Source organism: Harpia harpyja, chromosome 1, assembly GCF_026419915.1.
Source record: "Harpia harpyja isolate bHarHar1 chromosome 1, bHarHar1 primary haplotype, whole genome shotgun sequence".
Taxonomy (NCBI): domain Eukaryota; kingdom Metazoa; phylum Chordata; class Aves; order Accipitriformes; family Accipitridae; genus Harpia; species Harpia harpyja.
In genome coordinates, this window is record NC_068940.1 from 88206761 (window position 1) to 88224269 (window position 17509).

At 38.2% G+C, this 17509-nt stretch overlaps 1 protein-coding gene across 2 annotated transcripts in view; it reads right to left on the reverse strand.

Moving 5' to 3' along the window:
* NEBL (nebulette) overlaps positions 1 to 17509 on the reverse strand; it is a 278197-nt gene that overhangs the window by 135050 nt on the left and 125638 nt on the right. For both annotated transcript variants that reach the window (XM_052803980.1, XM_052803987.1), the window contains exon 4: positions 14765 to 14872. In XM_052803980.1, coding sequence (XP_052659940.1) covers positions 14765 to 14872 — 108 coding nt within the window. The remainder of the gene's footprint in view (positions 1 to 14764; positions 14873 to 17509) is intronic.

Genomic DNA, 17509 nt, shown 5'->3' on the forward strand with positions numbered 1-17509 from the left:
ATCGAATTTGAGGTCTGCAGTAACAGGATGGAATTTAATATTACTCAATGCAAAAAATATGCTCTTCAGAGAATTTCTGCTGCAGGTTGTAAGTTTGATAGTGGGAAAGAGGTGTACTTGCATATCTGAATCAATCACACAGTGACTGCAGGCCACCACAATGGCCCTGAAGAAAAGCAAATATAATCCTGAAATTAATCAGGCAAGATATTTTTAAAATCTCACTTAGAATAGCGTGAAAAACACTCTCGTCCTCTGTACTCAAGTGAGTTCACATCAGAACAGGTAGAGGCAGGACTTTTTGGAACAGTGAGACTTCTGCACAGGCACATGAAAACTACCTACTTGTTCAGCATCATGTAACAAAAGTCTGACAATGACATCTCTCTCTAAACATGTAATGGAGGTAGAAGTGCCGTGCAAACAAAATGACAATGCTCATACACAAATTGACATAGCCCTGCCACAGAGAAATTTATTGTGGAAACTGGATGAGGCTTTTAACCTCCAGCAGGTGAAGTCAATCTTCAAAAAGAATGGGTTAGAGCCCTGATTAGATTAGTATGGAGTTTGACATGTTTTTTGAGAAGTTTGTATGATATGCTTGTCGGCAATACAGAGGACTAGAGCTGATGACTCAAGAAACCCCCTCTTGTACTGTTTCCTATGTTCCCAAGTTACCACTAACAAAATTTGCACACATAAGTAACAACAACCAGCAGCCATACCATTCAGCTGTTCTATCATTTTCATTATATCTTTAAACAGTTTTCCAAAGGCCCTCAGCACCATTATCCCCATTTTGTAGAAAGAGAAACAGAAGTGATGTAGCTTGCCAGAGGCAATGAAGAATATCATCAGCAAGGTTAGGAATAGAGCAGACCTCCCAAATCCAGGTGTAACAAGCTGTATTGCCCTGTCTTAGTACAAACCAGCAATGGTTGATCCATGCATTCCATTGTGTCTAAGAGAAATTATCTGATGAACAAGAAACACCTAAGGTAACAACTGGTTAGACACTGAAGACCAAAAATCTCAAGCCTTTCAAGATCAGGCTCAAAACATGTATGACGATTTCTGTAAGGAAGTGCTGCTGACAGCTGAGGACCTGACTCAGTGGCCCTTACAATGCAATGTTCCTAACTGGAGTGAGTCAAAGTGCTCATTCAACAGGAAAAGCTTCCTGAAATCCCTCTATTCTGCCCAGCCAGTCCTTGAAAACTGGTAAGGAACAGGACTGAGCAAATGGCCCCGTTTCTGTGCAGTACACATCTCGGAACAGAAACCAAACACGGAGCAGGATATGCATGTGAATGAATGCCAGATCCACAGGATACATTTTAACAGCCAGCTTTATTAGTTTAACAGAGAACTGTGTGCCTCAGCTCTCAACCCTCTCATTTTATTTGGAGTTGGTGTCAGCAAAGGTCATGTTGCAAAATATAAACAAATTGCTAACATGGAGCAGATTTCCTTGGATTGCCCAAGTTCCTCAAGCTGTTCTAGACCATAGGAATATCTTTTCCTACAGACACAAGCCTACCAGCTAACTCCCAAGTCTCATTTATATCTGTGGGATACACTCAATTCCCAAGTCTCATTTATACATCTGGCATATATTTATACTCTGCTCCCAAAGCAACAGCAACCAGCACGGCTACATTTCTGGCTACCTGCCTTCCCTCCTGTATCACACATACACACACACACAGGGACTGTATGCCTATCTTCTGCTGATCCAGACTCAAAAATCAGGGCAAAAGTCAGTTCTCACATCTAACAGATGCAGCATGTCATCTCCAAAAGTTCAGACCCAGCATACCAGATGCGATAGCTCCCAAAGTTATCTTAGGTACGTACTGTTAAGATTTTAAGGCTGTATCAGTTGCAGCCTGGCTCACTGGTTATGCACCAAGCTTCCCCGTCAGGGGTCTCTGACCAGGCTAATTTTGTATGTGGCAATAACCACATAATCAATCCACACCTTTCTAAGTCCTAATGGAGCACCTGCACATCCAGACATGAATCTTCCTCCTGACATCCTCCACAAACATAAATCACAAGTTTAGTGCACGCACCAGACAAGTCTCAGTAACCCCCTGACAGGGCAAACAGAGGTCATGCAACAATCTGATTTTCAGCACCCACAATTTCCACTCTTCTACTTTCTGAATTTTAAAGCCTGTAGTTATAGTTAATATCACTCTCCAGTCTTACAGGACTGTAACTCTGAAGTGATGACTGGTTCCTAAGCAGGATAACATAAGTAACGTTTCCATTAGCAAGTACTGCAGCACAATAGGATCAGATCTCTAGAATGAAATGGTTCTGGGGACGTAAAGTCCGTATTTTACATCAAGGGGGAGTAGCTATGGTCTAGCTCTACTCTGGTCCAATGGACTGGATACACTTTGATGGCTGGAGTGCATCATTCAGTTTAGTTTCATCTGGAATGAATCCACTTTGTATGCTCCAAGACAGTCCTGCAATGCCAAGGGAAGTGTGGTAGTATGATCAGGAGATTCACCTGAAAACCACTAAAATGCTAGTGGGCCAAAACCATCTTACTCTTGACTAATACCTGGTCTGTCAATTGCCATGGCCATGCAAGAACACTTGCATGTATGTAAAGAATATATGTCATATCCCAGTTACCTTTGCACCTCAGCCACCTCTTCAAAAATTTGCCATTCAAGACTCAGAAAGGCTTTCTGGTTTGTAACAGAAAGACCAAGAGGACAACCAGATGTTATGAATGAAGCTTGTTGATATCAGAGAGGGTCTAGGGTCAGGTGCATAATTAATAATCCTTTTTAACTCTAACTCTGTAAATTCAACCCAGCTATGTATAACCAAGGAAGCGGTCACTGCTTGGTACGGCTGAGCCACAGCTGTGGCTAGAAATGGCACAAAGTACTAAGCTCACTGATGGACTCATTGGTCTCATTGATGACACCATCATGGCTCTGCCACTGCTCAATAACACATGCTTAGGGAACGTACGTATGAAACAGTCTTCCCCTCCCTAAGATCCTTCCAGTTTCCTGCTATCCAGCGTACCAGAGCCCTCCTGACCCTGTCACTGGATTTGGGTCACAACAGTTAATATTTCCCAATGGATTTAACTTTCAGAATCTTGTCTAATCCTTCTTTTAATGTATTTTATACTTCCTAGACTTCACTGTCTCCTGTATTAATGAGTTTCACAGTTTGATTATATGCCACATATTTGTTTTTCTTTCAAGTAGATGCCTGACAGCTACACTTCCTGATCCTAGTTCTTGCCTTAGAAGAAACAGCACATAATCACATTCACTTTTCCAGCTCTATGCTACCTGTGTCTTTATAGACTTATTCCGCCTGATCGTTTTTTTCATACTGAAAGCTCAATCCCCATTTGTGTCTTCTCAGTATCTTTTCTACCCATCTTCAATATAGGCTGATCATTTAATCTCCAATCCCTCAGTACTGTCAGAGCCTTCTATAACTTTTTGCCATTACCTTCATTGATAATTCTGCTTAATTTTCTATCACCACCAAGCTTTTTTTGAGCCTTTCGTCCAGTTCATTTCTGTTGAAAAGAAACCTTACTGCTAACTGAACTTCTCAATTCAAGACAGCATGCCAGCTATTATCTGAGCCAGAAACACACACTGCACAGAAAGGAATGCTAAACAAAAGGCAATGCCAAACAAGTGACCTCATTCCACGCCTGCTGCCCTTGCCATGGTCATATCTACAGCTCTCCTGGCACAGGCAAAGAAAACCTTTGGCCATTTCCCTTGTGTTCACAACACTGCAGCCAAGGGCAGCCCAGCCCACGCCAGAGCAGGTCTCCCTGCTGAGCAGGCAAGAAAACATGAGAGATGAGATGGAGGCACCTTCCCAGATCCTCTGAATCCTTCATTTCCCATCAGTGGTACCTGAGGGAGCAGCACTACTGAGTGGCTCCAGCTCTGCAACAAAATGGTAGCCAATACCATTCAAGATAAAAGGTGATGAAGTGCCTTTGTCCCACTAGCTGAGAAGAGGAGGGAGCACGATCCCTGCTCAGTATTGGTATGCTGAGGCACAGCCTGAAGACAGCCAGACCTTGCCCTGATGCAGACTCTGGGTCTTGCCACAGCTTCTCTGTAAGCCAGTCCTCCCCTTTTTACCCAAAGACCACCTCCGCTGTGCCAAAACCCACACCAGCCACACTATCCTCCTCAGCTGCTTACCCACTCACTACTCTGGAAATGGGGAACAGCTACCCCGATATGCCAAACTCTATAAAAATCAGTTAACCTCAGCAACATAAGTCACACACTCTGGAGTATATTTCTCCTCTTAAGGCTGGAAAAGGGCTGGACTGGCCAAACTGGGTAGGGGTTCACTTTACACCATCATTCCCTAGTGAAGAAAGCCGATATAAAGCAGGGGCACAGCAGGAGTGAAGCTCAGGAAGGCTGAAAACAACCAGCCTTGAAGTTCAAAACAACCACCTCTCAAGTGACATTTTCCTCAGACTAGACTTGCCCAAAGTCCAATATTTAGTTACTACACAGACTGAGGTTCAGACTCCCTCTGTTTGCTGCCTCTGGCTTGCTTAGTGAAATATTCAGTATCTGCCCCTTTATACCTCTTTCTGGGGGACTGAACAGGGTTCACTAATTACCAACTGAGAAAAGACAGGAGAGAAAGAAATTAACTCAAGGTGGATCTGAAGAAAAAATACTTCAGTTTTCCATTAAAATATTGTGGTTGCTAACAGCGAGACTATGTTGGTGTGAGCCACAGAAAGAACCTTTCAACAAAGTACACAAGCATTTCTGTAACTAAATCATTATTTGAATAATACTGAGAGCAGAAAGGGTTAGAAAGCAATACTTGCATCACTGCAACCTGCTTTTTGGAAAAGTAAACTCTTACCCTCCGAGATCTTTGTAGACACAAGCAGAAACAGTACATGCAAACTTTTGCTACTTACCCTCTTGTGTTAGGATGGTTAAAAAGTTTAATCATTATACTTACTACGGTGCTGGCTTTGACACAACTAATGTATCTCCTGACAGGCTAAGTAAATCACAGACATATGTGTTAACATGCAAAAAAAAATAACTGAGTGCCACAGAGGACCAGATAGCTCTGCTGTCAAGGTCAATGAAGTCTGTGAGCATCATAGGGGTGAGACACTCAAATCTCCAGGGATCAAGATTAAAGATGGTATTAGCTTTAGAAGCAGAGCATCTTGTTCTTCAGCAGGAGGTTTACTGCCCAAGATGCTGCCCTAGCAACGGATGCACAAAAAACCAAAAGCATCAGATAAGACAGAATTAAAAGCTGAAATGATAAGAGGGTAATGGACAATATAGGAAAACTAGGAAATTACAAATTATCTTTTCCTTGCAAGCACTTAAATACTCAAGGATCTCTAGAGGTGCTAACTCCTGGTTCTCAACTTTTTGGCTAATTAATTTTTTCTCATTCTAAAAGCTTCATTTTAAGTAGCTCTCAAGTTGAGCTACTATGAAGGGGTTTTACTTTCGTTCTCTTTTTACTATATGTAAAAAACACTGGCTTCAAAAATATATACTCATTAAAAATAATGAGTGATTTTGATATTGCTTAAATATATTCAAGGGACACAGGAAAAAGTTGTTGTTGGGTTTTTGTCATGATTTAGTTGCTTAGTACCACAACAGAAACAGCCATATACTTAAATATCAGAAATGTTCCAAGTTGATTAAGTCTTTAAGTCACTAGTGTTTAAAGAAAGACTCAAGTCCTTTAGTAATATGACAGACAGGTGCTTACAACAGTTGCCACAAAACAGTTTTTATAGTTGTCTTCATTAAAGCTTGGAATTTTTCATTCCATAAACTACAGTACAAAGAGGCATGTGCAATATAGTCAATACTGCAGAAAAATGTGAAAATAGCATAACTGTCAATTTATTGCTCACATTTACATAGCAGTTTTAGCCTCCAATTAGGACATTCAGAGTTTTAAATAAGCACATATTGACCTAGAGGTTTACTTCTGTATCTGAAACACATGCATCTGTTGACAAGATATGGTAATTACTGTGGATTAAAAATGAAGTCCATTAAATGTTATGTTATATATTTGAAGATTATGTAGTAGTTTCTTAAATTACTGATGCCTTTCATATAAGCCTTGCCTTGCAATATGAATGTTATATCACAAATAGAAGATGAAACAAGTAAGACAGAAATTTCTATCTTTTTCTTTCATATCTCCTAACTAGGTATTTCTATTTTATTGTTATTTTAACCAGAAAAAGCCCAAGAGGTATTTTTCTAGACTGGATTGAACATTTTGATCATCAAAAATAGAGCATTCTTTACCGAATTAAAGTGTATCTCCTGCAAAGCAACCCATCAACCCAAATACAGCTTCAACCAAATACAGGTTCAACTTAAAATTTACCAGTGCTAGTGACATAAATGAATCCAACACCTTTGATTCTGGAGTTCAATGACACTGTTCTAACATACCACAAATGCATGTTTTAATTATTTCTCTGTAATGCTCAGCTTTGTTGCTGTTTTCTAAAGAGAAGCATGGCAGGACATGTCTATCAAAATATTCAGGTTATCATTTGATTCAATTCTACTTAAAAAAACTTACAATTTTTGCAACCAGTTTGCAATTAACATTCATTTCTCATGCATGAGTTGACCCACTTACACAATGCAGTAAATCTATGCCTTTGGGGATTTTTCTGGACAGCTTGCTTTACTTCCACCACACAACTCATTTTATTTTGTCAATATAGTGAGCAAGGTTACAGTCATCCTGTCAAACTTATTTATTTAAATTAGAATCAGAAAAACTATACTATTCCCTGTGGAACTTCACTGAAAACTTTTTGAAACTTTGAGATGTATTTCAACATCATAACGTCTCTATAACTTTTGTAATCAACTAATTTCATATGAAAGCAGTGATACAGAAGAAAATAAGCAATAGTTACAGCAATTTCTTCTACAAACTTATAAAAAAGACTTCTGAAATCCTAGAAAAAAACATAATAAACCACAATAATATATATCATATTGTATTTGCTAAAAAAGGAGAGAAAAGAGTTTTTTCTAACCAAGCCTACAGAATAAAGCCAGATGGAATAAGACCATTTAAGAGGCAGCTATGTAGGCATCACATCTGCTTGCTTTCTCTACCAGAGATCCACTTAACCTAAAGTATTTCCCTCTACATCTCTGAGGACAGTTTCAGCTTCACATTTGTGAGGGTTCTTATGAGGTCACTTATCCATCCTCACTGTGGGGCTGCTGAAAGGGAGCCTTCCCCAAGCAGAAATTGTCCCAAGGTCACATGCCATTCAAGTCCAAATAGACTTGTGTCTGACAGACAAGCACTTCCATTTTATACAATTTGCTGATGTGTCGTTTCTCTCGCACATTAGTAGCTTACCAGAACTTCAGTATAGATTTGGGGTTAGTGTTGCAATGGACTTACCCAAATGCCTATCTGAATTTACACATCTAATGCTATTATGGGCAGTATGGGATATAATAGCTCAAACAACTCACTAACACCCATTATAAATCCCTATTTTTCATGTTAACAGTTCTTCCAAATGCAGTTGCCTCTCTTGGGCAGGGGTTTGTTTTCCAGCTTCTCAATGGTAAAATGCTTCTTTCTGTTCTTTCTAGTGAAGAGTTATGCACCTTTCCACCTTTGTTACAAAGTAGTCTTATAACAATGTCACTGATAAACTCTAATGCTTTTCCAGCTCTGGACCAGGAAGCTGATCTTCAGCAGGTGAAGAATGTCACCGTGTTAGGGATATCTGTTTTACTACCCCCATGGAATATGACCTAATGTGACTGAGTTATACATTGCTGCAAATTGGAAGTCCACCTGCTCAGCAGAACTTTTCCAGTAGTTAAAGTCAACTAAATCATTCAATTCCAACTGAATACATAATAAATTCCACCATACATAATAACTATAATGAGTATCTGACATTCCAAAAAGTATCCTTTAACTTGGCATTTTGGGGTCTAAAAATACTGTTTCTTCCCACATCTTGGGAGCTATTGTCATGTATATCACAAGGATTAAGAAAGGGAAACCAACAAAGAGAATCTGAAAAATTTATGGGGACAGAAGAAGAAGTCAGCGACACCCCTGATGAATCACGAACACACTGCTCTGGATTCTCAGTGATCTCTTCCTCCCCAGTGAACAGCTGTAAAATTCCCTAGCAAAAGTGTCTCCCTCTACCTCTAATGGAAGGCTGACATAGAAGATAATGGTTTACTCTAGGTGCCACTTACTGGATTAGCATGAATACTTTAATCTCTGTGCTCTAGTTCTTCATGTAGATAAGGACCGCATAAAAGGGGATTCCAATACTTCCCCATTTCTTAGCCAACTCTGAAAACAATTTCATTCAATAGAGTTAAAGAAGGGAGAAAGGAGCTTTGAGGAAAACTCCACAAAGAAGTTACAGGTTGCTTTTACAACATTTTATGGTGTGTGGAATATCATACTGTACAGTAAATAAACAGTAAATGAAAGAGAATATTACAAAGCTGAATGCTTGCTGACTATTGTTCTACACAGGGATCAAAGCAAGAAGAAGTGGACAAAGTTGCATGCCATTAAATAATTTAAGACTTTTTACTGAAAGTGTAGGTAAAGAATTCATATACATAGGGGTTAAATTAATGCTGTCTTTTTCTAACTTTGCATAATACTTTGATAATGATCATTAAAGAAAGATTTTCCTTTTTTAAGTAGAATACACACCAAGGTTTGAAATGTGTTCTCAAAGGTTTCCAGTTCCTCACTTAGCACAAGTTCTATCTAAAATATTACTTACATTTCCTTAGACTCATCATTTCTTAAGGATCTGTTCAGTCATTTTACAAATTTCTGAAAACTGTACAGTATATGAAAGCTATATAAAAATCTGCAAAAAATATTCATAGTCACTGAAAATTAATGTGATTCTTTTGCTAAGTCATTTCTAAAGCATTTATTAGGACTCTACATTTCAAGGCAGATTTTTTCCTGCTTACTCAAAATGAGAAGTCAAAAAACTTTAACACAGAAATATTAGAAAGCCAAAGGATCTGGGGCTTCTCAGAATTTCCACTTGTATGTATCTATACAAAGCAAGATTAGAAGATAATTCAGAAAAGGGACAAGGTTGGACATGACTCTATGCATGTATGGTCACTGCAGGGGAGCACAACAGGAACTCCATCTTCTTGCAGAGATACATTTGTATTAGCAATAGGAATGACATATTCAACCTCCTAGCTTCCAGCCAGAAAAAAATGCTGTTGAACACAAATGGTAGATGCTTAATCACATGAGTTATATGCAGCATATTTGAAATGCAGTTGTGTGGAATTAAGCCTACAGCATACCAAATAATGAAGAGCTCTTGGAGTTGCAGTTCATGTTAACCTGTCAGAGGAACCAACAGGAGCAGAAGGCAATCAGTACCATGGTGTACTGAGCCTTCTACACCTGCTGCGGCATGCAGCACTTCATACACTGGTCAGCAAGTGCTATGTTAGTAGACACAGTTGTCATATATGATTAAATGCATATTTTCCAAATGAAACAACAACAAAAAAATCATGCTTAGGAATATAAAGACAGTCAGATAAAGTATGAATCACTTCAGAAGCAGTGAAAATCCCAGTGTTGCCTAGAACAATATAAGCTCTTTTTGTATGCGATTTAACATGCTTACCCAGTCTCTTCGTTGATGTGCCGTGGTTGGTTTTGTGAAATGTAGATATTGATGTTGCTGTCAATTTTTCTTGTTCCCTTTCATGCTATTCTTCTCCTTCACTTGAATTCAATGGAGGGAAAAAAGCCCTTAGAGATGAGTCTCTGCAGGCTTTATTCTGTGAATCCTACAAATGGAGCTCCAGGCCTTGTTGTTAACATCTTCTCCTGACAATTTTCTCTACAATCTGTTTTGGCAATTTAAGAGACTATTTTACATTCGAGCAAGTAAACAGGTTGAACAACTGTGCCAATAGCTTCTAAATATGGAGCCATGGCTCAATGTCTGTTAGGGACAGTTTCTAATTTCAGCTGTGCAGATGTGCACAAGTCACTTGTTTCCTCATTTAGTTGCTTCATGAAGACATATTTATGTCACATCGGAGGTAGTACCCAATTCCTTACCATTTGTGTCTTTCTCCAGAAAACAGGTATTTAGTTGATTCAAATTATGGGGGAAATCCTGTCCTCTGCTGCTTCCCCTGAAGCTGTATGAATTTAACTGGAGGTAGAATGTGACCCTTAATGCTAAAAAACACATGCACCCTATTTCATTAAAGACAATGAATACATACATAGCTTTTCTCATTCAAATCCACATACATTGCTTTTGAGAATGTTACAAGATTTTCATGCTCTCTCTCTCTGCATCCAATACAGGCTTCACTAAACTCAGTGAGGGGTTCAACTCCCTGTATATGGGGGAGACACTCCCACCCCCCCAGGGGTGATTCAGTGACCTTCTCTTTACTAACTCTACCGTCCTTCATAACTTAAGGTCTTCACCAAAATAGGATAAGTTGGAAATGTGCTTTGTAAACCAGATTTAATCTGTTTTCTTATTTTTCTTTTTTACCTTAAGGTATAGTTTTCATTTTGTATACAATCCAAACCCCCTGGAAAACAAGTCACATACATATAAATGAACTGCATGACTCCACTTTGCTAGCTCTCAAAGGGAAGAAGGGCACAGATATACACTGCTTCTTGCTCCCACATGACTTAAGTTCGTAACAGCATGAATGTGGAAGTGAGAAATGCTTACATAAGCTCTCACTGTAATGAGGGCAACCACTGTGAAAGCTTCTATGCATCCTTCCAGCCATACAACCAAGTCAGCAACCCCTACTATCCAAGCACTGGCCTTTATCTTAATGAAAGCTTCTCACTTCATCAATTTGTATGGACACCTGTTTTGCTTTATACTTTGCAGACATTTACCAGGAACAGATTTAAGAAAGAGCAACTTATTTCATGTAGGATAAAACATGCTTCAAGCCATATATCTAGACATAAAAGTGCAGTGGCAGTAGGCTGCAGCTCATTGCTACAAACTGCTGAAAGTGTTCCATTTCCCTGAAGGAAATACTATTAGATTGAGTTCCCACTTCTTCATTTAGCCATGTGTCATGATAGATCAATAAATAAACTTTTGCCATCTTCTTTAACTATTCTCTTCCTTTTGCCACCTTAACTTTTTCCTTGTAAAATCAGTTTACAGTTAGCTTATTGGCAAAATCACCTATAAAAATACATGGTATTGTTTTCATTTTGAGAATATTTGCATTCATATTGAAAATCTTCTCAAAGTTCAAGATGAACGAAAAACACTGCAAGGTCTTCTAAAAAAATTAACACATTTCTCTGTGTGAACAGTATAAATTTTGTGTGTATTAACTACAAATTCAATGCCAAGAAACAGTGACACCTGCAGCAGAAGTGATGGAAATTTTATATCTGGAATAACTGAAAAAATACTAATAAACTTCTATGATACTTATAAACATATATACTTTTTATAATACTTATAAAACATTTTCACACATATTAATTCGTAAAAATTATTTAAATTTTAAAATGCCTGCTCAGCCATGCAAAGGGTGCTAAAAATCCTGCAAACTCATCAGTAAAAAAAGCTGCTTAGTTTATGCTGCCTTGCTTACATCAATCTAGACTAGGATGCTAGTATGTGCGGTTTATGCCTTTCAAGCTAACTCAATGCTAAGAAGCTGTAACAGTTGTAGTTTGGGGCAGCTGAACCTGAATGTCCCGAAGAGACTTTGTGATTCTTTCTAACAAGCATGTTGTACATCTGCAGAATTAGGCTTTTAATGCTAAAAAAACATGAGACACTGGGGTAAATTTTATTCTTTTCTAAGAAACTCCATTCTGGTCCTGATACATCCATCGAGCCACAAAATAAATTCCATGAGTTTGGTCTGTCTTCAGAGGCAGGATTGCTGGTGGCAAAATAGCAACTGAAATCCAACCCCCTCCATCAACCCACTCTCCCCACCCCACTAACTTTTTTCCTCACAAGGTTTATATTGATAGTGTAAGAGATTCTTTAAAAAGTCAGAGCACTGTGCTAATATTCATGTATGCTGCAAAACTTAATAACAAAAATATTTTACAAAGATTTCTGCTAAATAATATCTATTATCATTAGTTTTATTTTGTTATTTATCTTCATCAAGAATAGCTACACACTTAACTGTGCTCACTTACCCCTTCAATGAAGTTGTTATGATTTTGTTTCAAATAGGCTCTTTGAGAAGTTTCTAATACTTCAAGGTGAAATCAAAGCAAAACTGAAAATTAAATATATATATATATATTAGTATTCTTCCATTTTGCTATATATGAAAAGTAAAATTATTTTAGAATTATTAAAGTGCTTACCTTTCAGTGTCTTGAAACCTTAATTAGATCCTTAGTCCGTGATGTATACTGTTTATCTGATAAATACAGAAACTACCCTGTGTGGAATGCATTTCTATAATACAGGAGTTTTCTAATTACATTCAAGTTGTGGCCTATGCAGAATTATCTTTCTACGATACAATGCTATAAATCAAATTATTATTTAAGTGTAAGTGTAAATGAAATGCAACTTCTTTTATAATGCACAGTTTAAAATTCCATTTTACCCTTCAAGATTAATTATTTCTAATAGAGTCCATGACTTGGAATCTGTCAGCTACGTACATCAAGAAAAGAAAACAACTCCGTATTGTTATGACTGGATGGAACAAATCTATATTGTTAAGACTGGGTGGTTAGGAATGAAGAGACAGGAGTGACCAAGGAAAAATACTGAAAAGAAAAAAAAAAAGAAAAACACTTTTCACATTTAAAAAGATAGTTCTGGGTCTGAAAAGGCAGGTAGATACCTTTGGTTCACGAGCCAGACAGTATCATAAATTGTGCAACAAGGTCTTCTGCTAGAAGAGAAACCCCCTTGTCCTACTCCAAAATAGAGATGGGAAGAAAACTCTTTTACCATTTCACAAAACTACTTGTTTGTTTTTATTTTCCCGCCTTCCCACAAAGGAAAACCCAATATGCTTTGAACAAGAGAGAAAGAGTATGCAAGTGAGCTGTCATACTATTCTATATTCTGATGTTGAGGGTACTGGACTTGGGAGATCTAATTAAATTTCTTGGCATGCCAATATCCAAAACTGAGTACCGCAGGCCTGCTGTAGGGTACTCCTCTCAACCTCTCCTAACAGAGCAGACCCATGCAAGGGATTAAGTATTCATCAGAGCATTGCTCGTTTCGTCTCCTTGATGTGTTCCAGAACTACCCCACACAGAAAGATTGCTCTTGCTCAAGGAAGCTATGTAGGTCATGAGAGGACTTAATTTAAGTTCCTAGCCTGAATAAAAAACACAGCTGATTAAAACCAGGGACTCGCTGAAGTTTCCCAGATCCCAAATAGAAGTCTTAATGGCCATGCTTTTTGCCACTCTGAAGAATACATCTTTCTCTCTCACAAACCAGAAATTTCAGTTAGCCCCAGCATTAAAATAAGATATGAGCTTTTGTTCTCATCTTATCTACGCACAGGAGCATTTGCACAGCTCTTAAATTAACTGTCTTCCCCTTTGGACAACGCTCAAGGAAACGAGTCCTAAGTTTTCACCTCAAAGACCAGCTCTGGACATCAAAATCTTAACTAGTGAATGCTTCAGCAAGAAGGTACATCTCCATTGCTGTGATAAACTAGTATTTTTCAGTGACTCTTTTTTTTCAGTAACATCCCAACCAGAAAAAAGTTTTTTCTTTCAAGTAAATAAACTCCATCGTTTTCTTCTGATCATACTTACACTAGGTGCCTCTGATGCCATGCTGTTATTTTATTATTACAATGAATGATTAAAAAAATTTTTCACAAAATCATCTATGGAGACATATTCTCACAGCAGAAGAACAATCAGGAGGGAAGCCAGGACAAGTTAACGGTATTGATTCTGTATCATTTCTAGCTGCCTCTAGTTCTTACCTATTTCATACATATCATAACTCACACTACGTATCTCCCAATATTCCACCATGCAGTGAGTTAAACATGCTACAGGGGAATACAACATAAATAAATTACTTTCCTAGTGAAAACATAAGTCAGGAAAAGTCCCGTTTTTAAAAATCCCACTCCTGGAAGCATTCTGCATTCAAGCTCTAAGGTAATGAAACATATGGTTAAGTTTTGCTATTTGCCATTCCTTTCTCATCTTGCAGAACATTGCCTTGCATATATTTTCTTTTAAAACTCAGTATCAAAATTTTAACTGCTTCTAGAAAACTCCATCTTGCTAGTTATGCTAATTTTGACAGCCCCTGCTAAAAAAAGACAAAACTTTATAGCTCATATAATTTATATAGTTTACATGTAAATAAAAAGTTACAGAAGTATTCTTACTTGCTGGTAAATCTATTAAAGCAAAAAGTGTCAAATCATTTTAGTATAGAAAATACTTTGAGCATACTTGCTGAAAGCTGGAGAGGTGAACACACATTGCCAATGTGCTGTACAAGTCCATGGTATAAAGTTACACACACCTCAAAATCTGACATACACAAATCGGTCACCAAAATCAGATTCTCCACTCTCACAGACTTCATCAAAAACACCAACAAACACGCCTTTTCTTAGACACACTATTTCTCCATCTACAATCACTTTAGGTGGCAGTCACATACATTACTGATTTGTTCCTGAGTCCTTTTCAGTCTTTGTAACTCGGGCGTATCGGTCACAATACTGAACCCTCTTCCTTTGCTTTCTTCAAAGTCTCTTTTGTATTTTACCTACAGAATAGAAAATACAGAAGAACAGGGTTGTTTTCATTTTCCACAATGTGCCTCTAGCAATGTAGCAATTCTTTTTTACTGTAAATAAAGCACTTGTGAAAGGCTTTCAGCCCTTAAAGGAGAAGCCTGCCTTCATCCACGAACAGAGACAGGCAGCAACTGGACAAAACTCCCCAGTGCCCGAGGAACTGCCTCCTCCAGGTGTGCTGTGGGCTCACCTCCGTGCATACTGCAGCTGTGGAAAGATCACTCTCTGTGGTCATTTCATTCTCAGAGCAGTAACCACAGAACTACAGATGCCAACACAGCATCAAGCAAGCACTTATTTTCCCCCCAAAATAGCTACAACTAAATCTAGAGGTCTTCTAATACACAGCTTCACATTTCAGCCTCTCTTCACAATGAGTCTACCAGTCTCTTCCCCGGTTGAAACATAAATTACATGTTAAAAAAATGCTGCATGAAAAGAGTATTTAAAGGATTGCTAAGTCAAACGTTCATAAGTTAGGGAATGGCTGCCAGTACAAGCTTAATTTGTCCCTCTTGCACATATGCATTAGGATATTGTCTTTAATCAGGTACTCATATATTACCCTTTGACAAGTCCCCCTCCTTTATTCTGTACACAGCAGAGATGGGTCTGTATGTTCTGGTCCTTTTTTGAACCAGACTATTCAAATCCTACCGTCAAGGTAGGGATATTAGTTTCCGCAGGAGCTTTTTTATAGCTCTCATCACAGTCATTAATCAATCTTCATAATGCACCCTGGAAAGTAGGAATGGCATTATCCACACTTCTAGGGCAACCTGCAAACTGAGGTGAAAAAAGCTTAATTTCCAAAAACATACAGGGGTTTCAGGCTGTTCACTCTCAAATTCCTAACACTTGAATATGCTCAAATTATAGACTTAAGTTACCTGTACAAATACCCAGTACTTCTACAAATCAGTCTTGGGAATCTCAATTTCTGCATAAAGAAACAAGATGAAATCTGCAAAATCTTAAGTCACTGTCGAGCAGCAGACAAAACTCTGTAGCAAAGACAGAGTTGGGACCCATGTATCCACAGATGGATTCAGCTACCTTATTCATAACAACTTCTTTTTACTTCCTATGTACCCTGCTTTATTCACTACACACATCCAGATTTTGCAACACATGGGAGAGCAGTAGTTCAAAAAGCATCTCCTTTACACAACTGATAACCAGAAAACATCCAGCTTATGCACCAAATTTTTAGTTAAAGGTTGGCTTAGGCTTATTTCACCAGCAAGCACTTAATGTTAAGGTGATGATACACAGGAAAAAATACCCCTAGATCACAAAAGTAAAGTTTCACAGTAGAATATAGTTTGTCCTGCCCATCCTAGTCCTTGATGTGTATGTTCATAACCTTTGCTTTTTCTTTAAATGCAGTTTTACTGTATATATTTATCATTGTATATAGTTCATGCATAGGTTCATCATACAAATCCTTGATGCACTGCAGTAAATGACCACAGCAACAAATTACCATTTTTCCTGTGTTCCACCTTAGAGCTACCTGAAATTCATACACAAATGACTGTAGATTTCACATGAGTATATTCTTTTCACACCACCCTGAGACTAAGGAAACAGTGCTTCCACTCAGGCTTTTGAGGAAAGTATCGGCCGGTGGCCCATGCTTTTCTATTCATCTGCCCCACATTCAACCCCTCTGCACCTGTCCTTCCATTTGACCACCATTATCAGGTAGCAGTTTGTCTCCCTCTGAGGTTCCAAACTAGCCTGATCTATCTCTCCATGGCTTCTTGCTAAATCCCTTTACCCAAGGCACTTCAAATACCTTTCTCAAATATGCTTTTTCTGTTGCCTATTATGTCCCTATACTTCTACCAAATGGCTCTCCATCTTCCCACTGACTCTCAGAGGCTTCCTTGAATATACTGGGTGGACATAGTATTCCAGGACTGTCTGTCTGGCACTTAGAAAGAGGTCTTACAAGTATATGTGAACTTTTTTTATTTGAAGTCATACAAAACTTTACCAAATATGGACAGACTTCCATGGCCAAGGACATGTGCCTAACACAAAAGACTTTCTTCCATCTCAGCAAGCTTCAACTCTTCAGCCCTAAATGCTAAGACAACTGAGCTGTTCAACAACAACAAAAAAAAAGCATCAAGAATTTCAAATAAGGAAATAAAAGTTTGTCCTAGTCTCAGCCTTGGAAATAGCTGAGTATTTTGCATTAAAATTCAAAATTTGGCCTGAGGCAGACAGCTGACATGGAAATGTTCAGCCTTATTGCTTAAAGTTTACCAAAATTATGAGCAAGTGAACACATCTTATAATAAGAAATGGGCTCAGCCCTGCCTATAAGAGACATTACCTATTGTTAGAAAGAGCATTTCCTGTTATTAGTTCCAAATGTATCAGCCATTAACTTCAAATGACCTTTATTCATCTTACAAAGGAAGAGAAGAAAAGAAGGAGCGAACTAGATAGTTTTAACATCACATTATTTTAATCCTCCAGTCAGCTAAAAAGGGCTCCTACTCTCTATTAATAAATCACTTCACAGGAGTGAGGTTAACTATATCCTTCAGAGCAACTACTCTTAAATCATAAAAAAAATAAATTATTTAAAA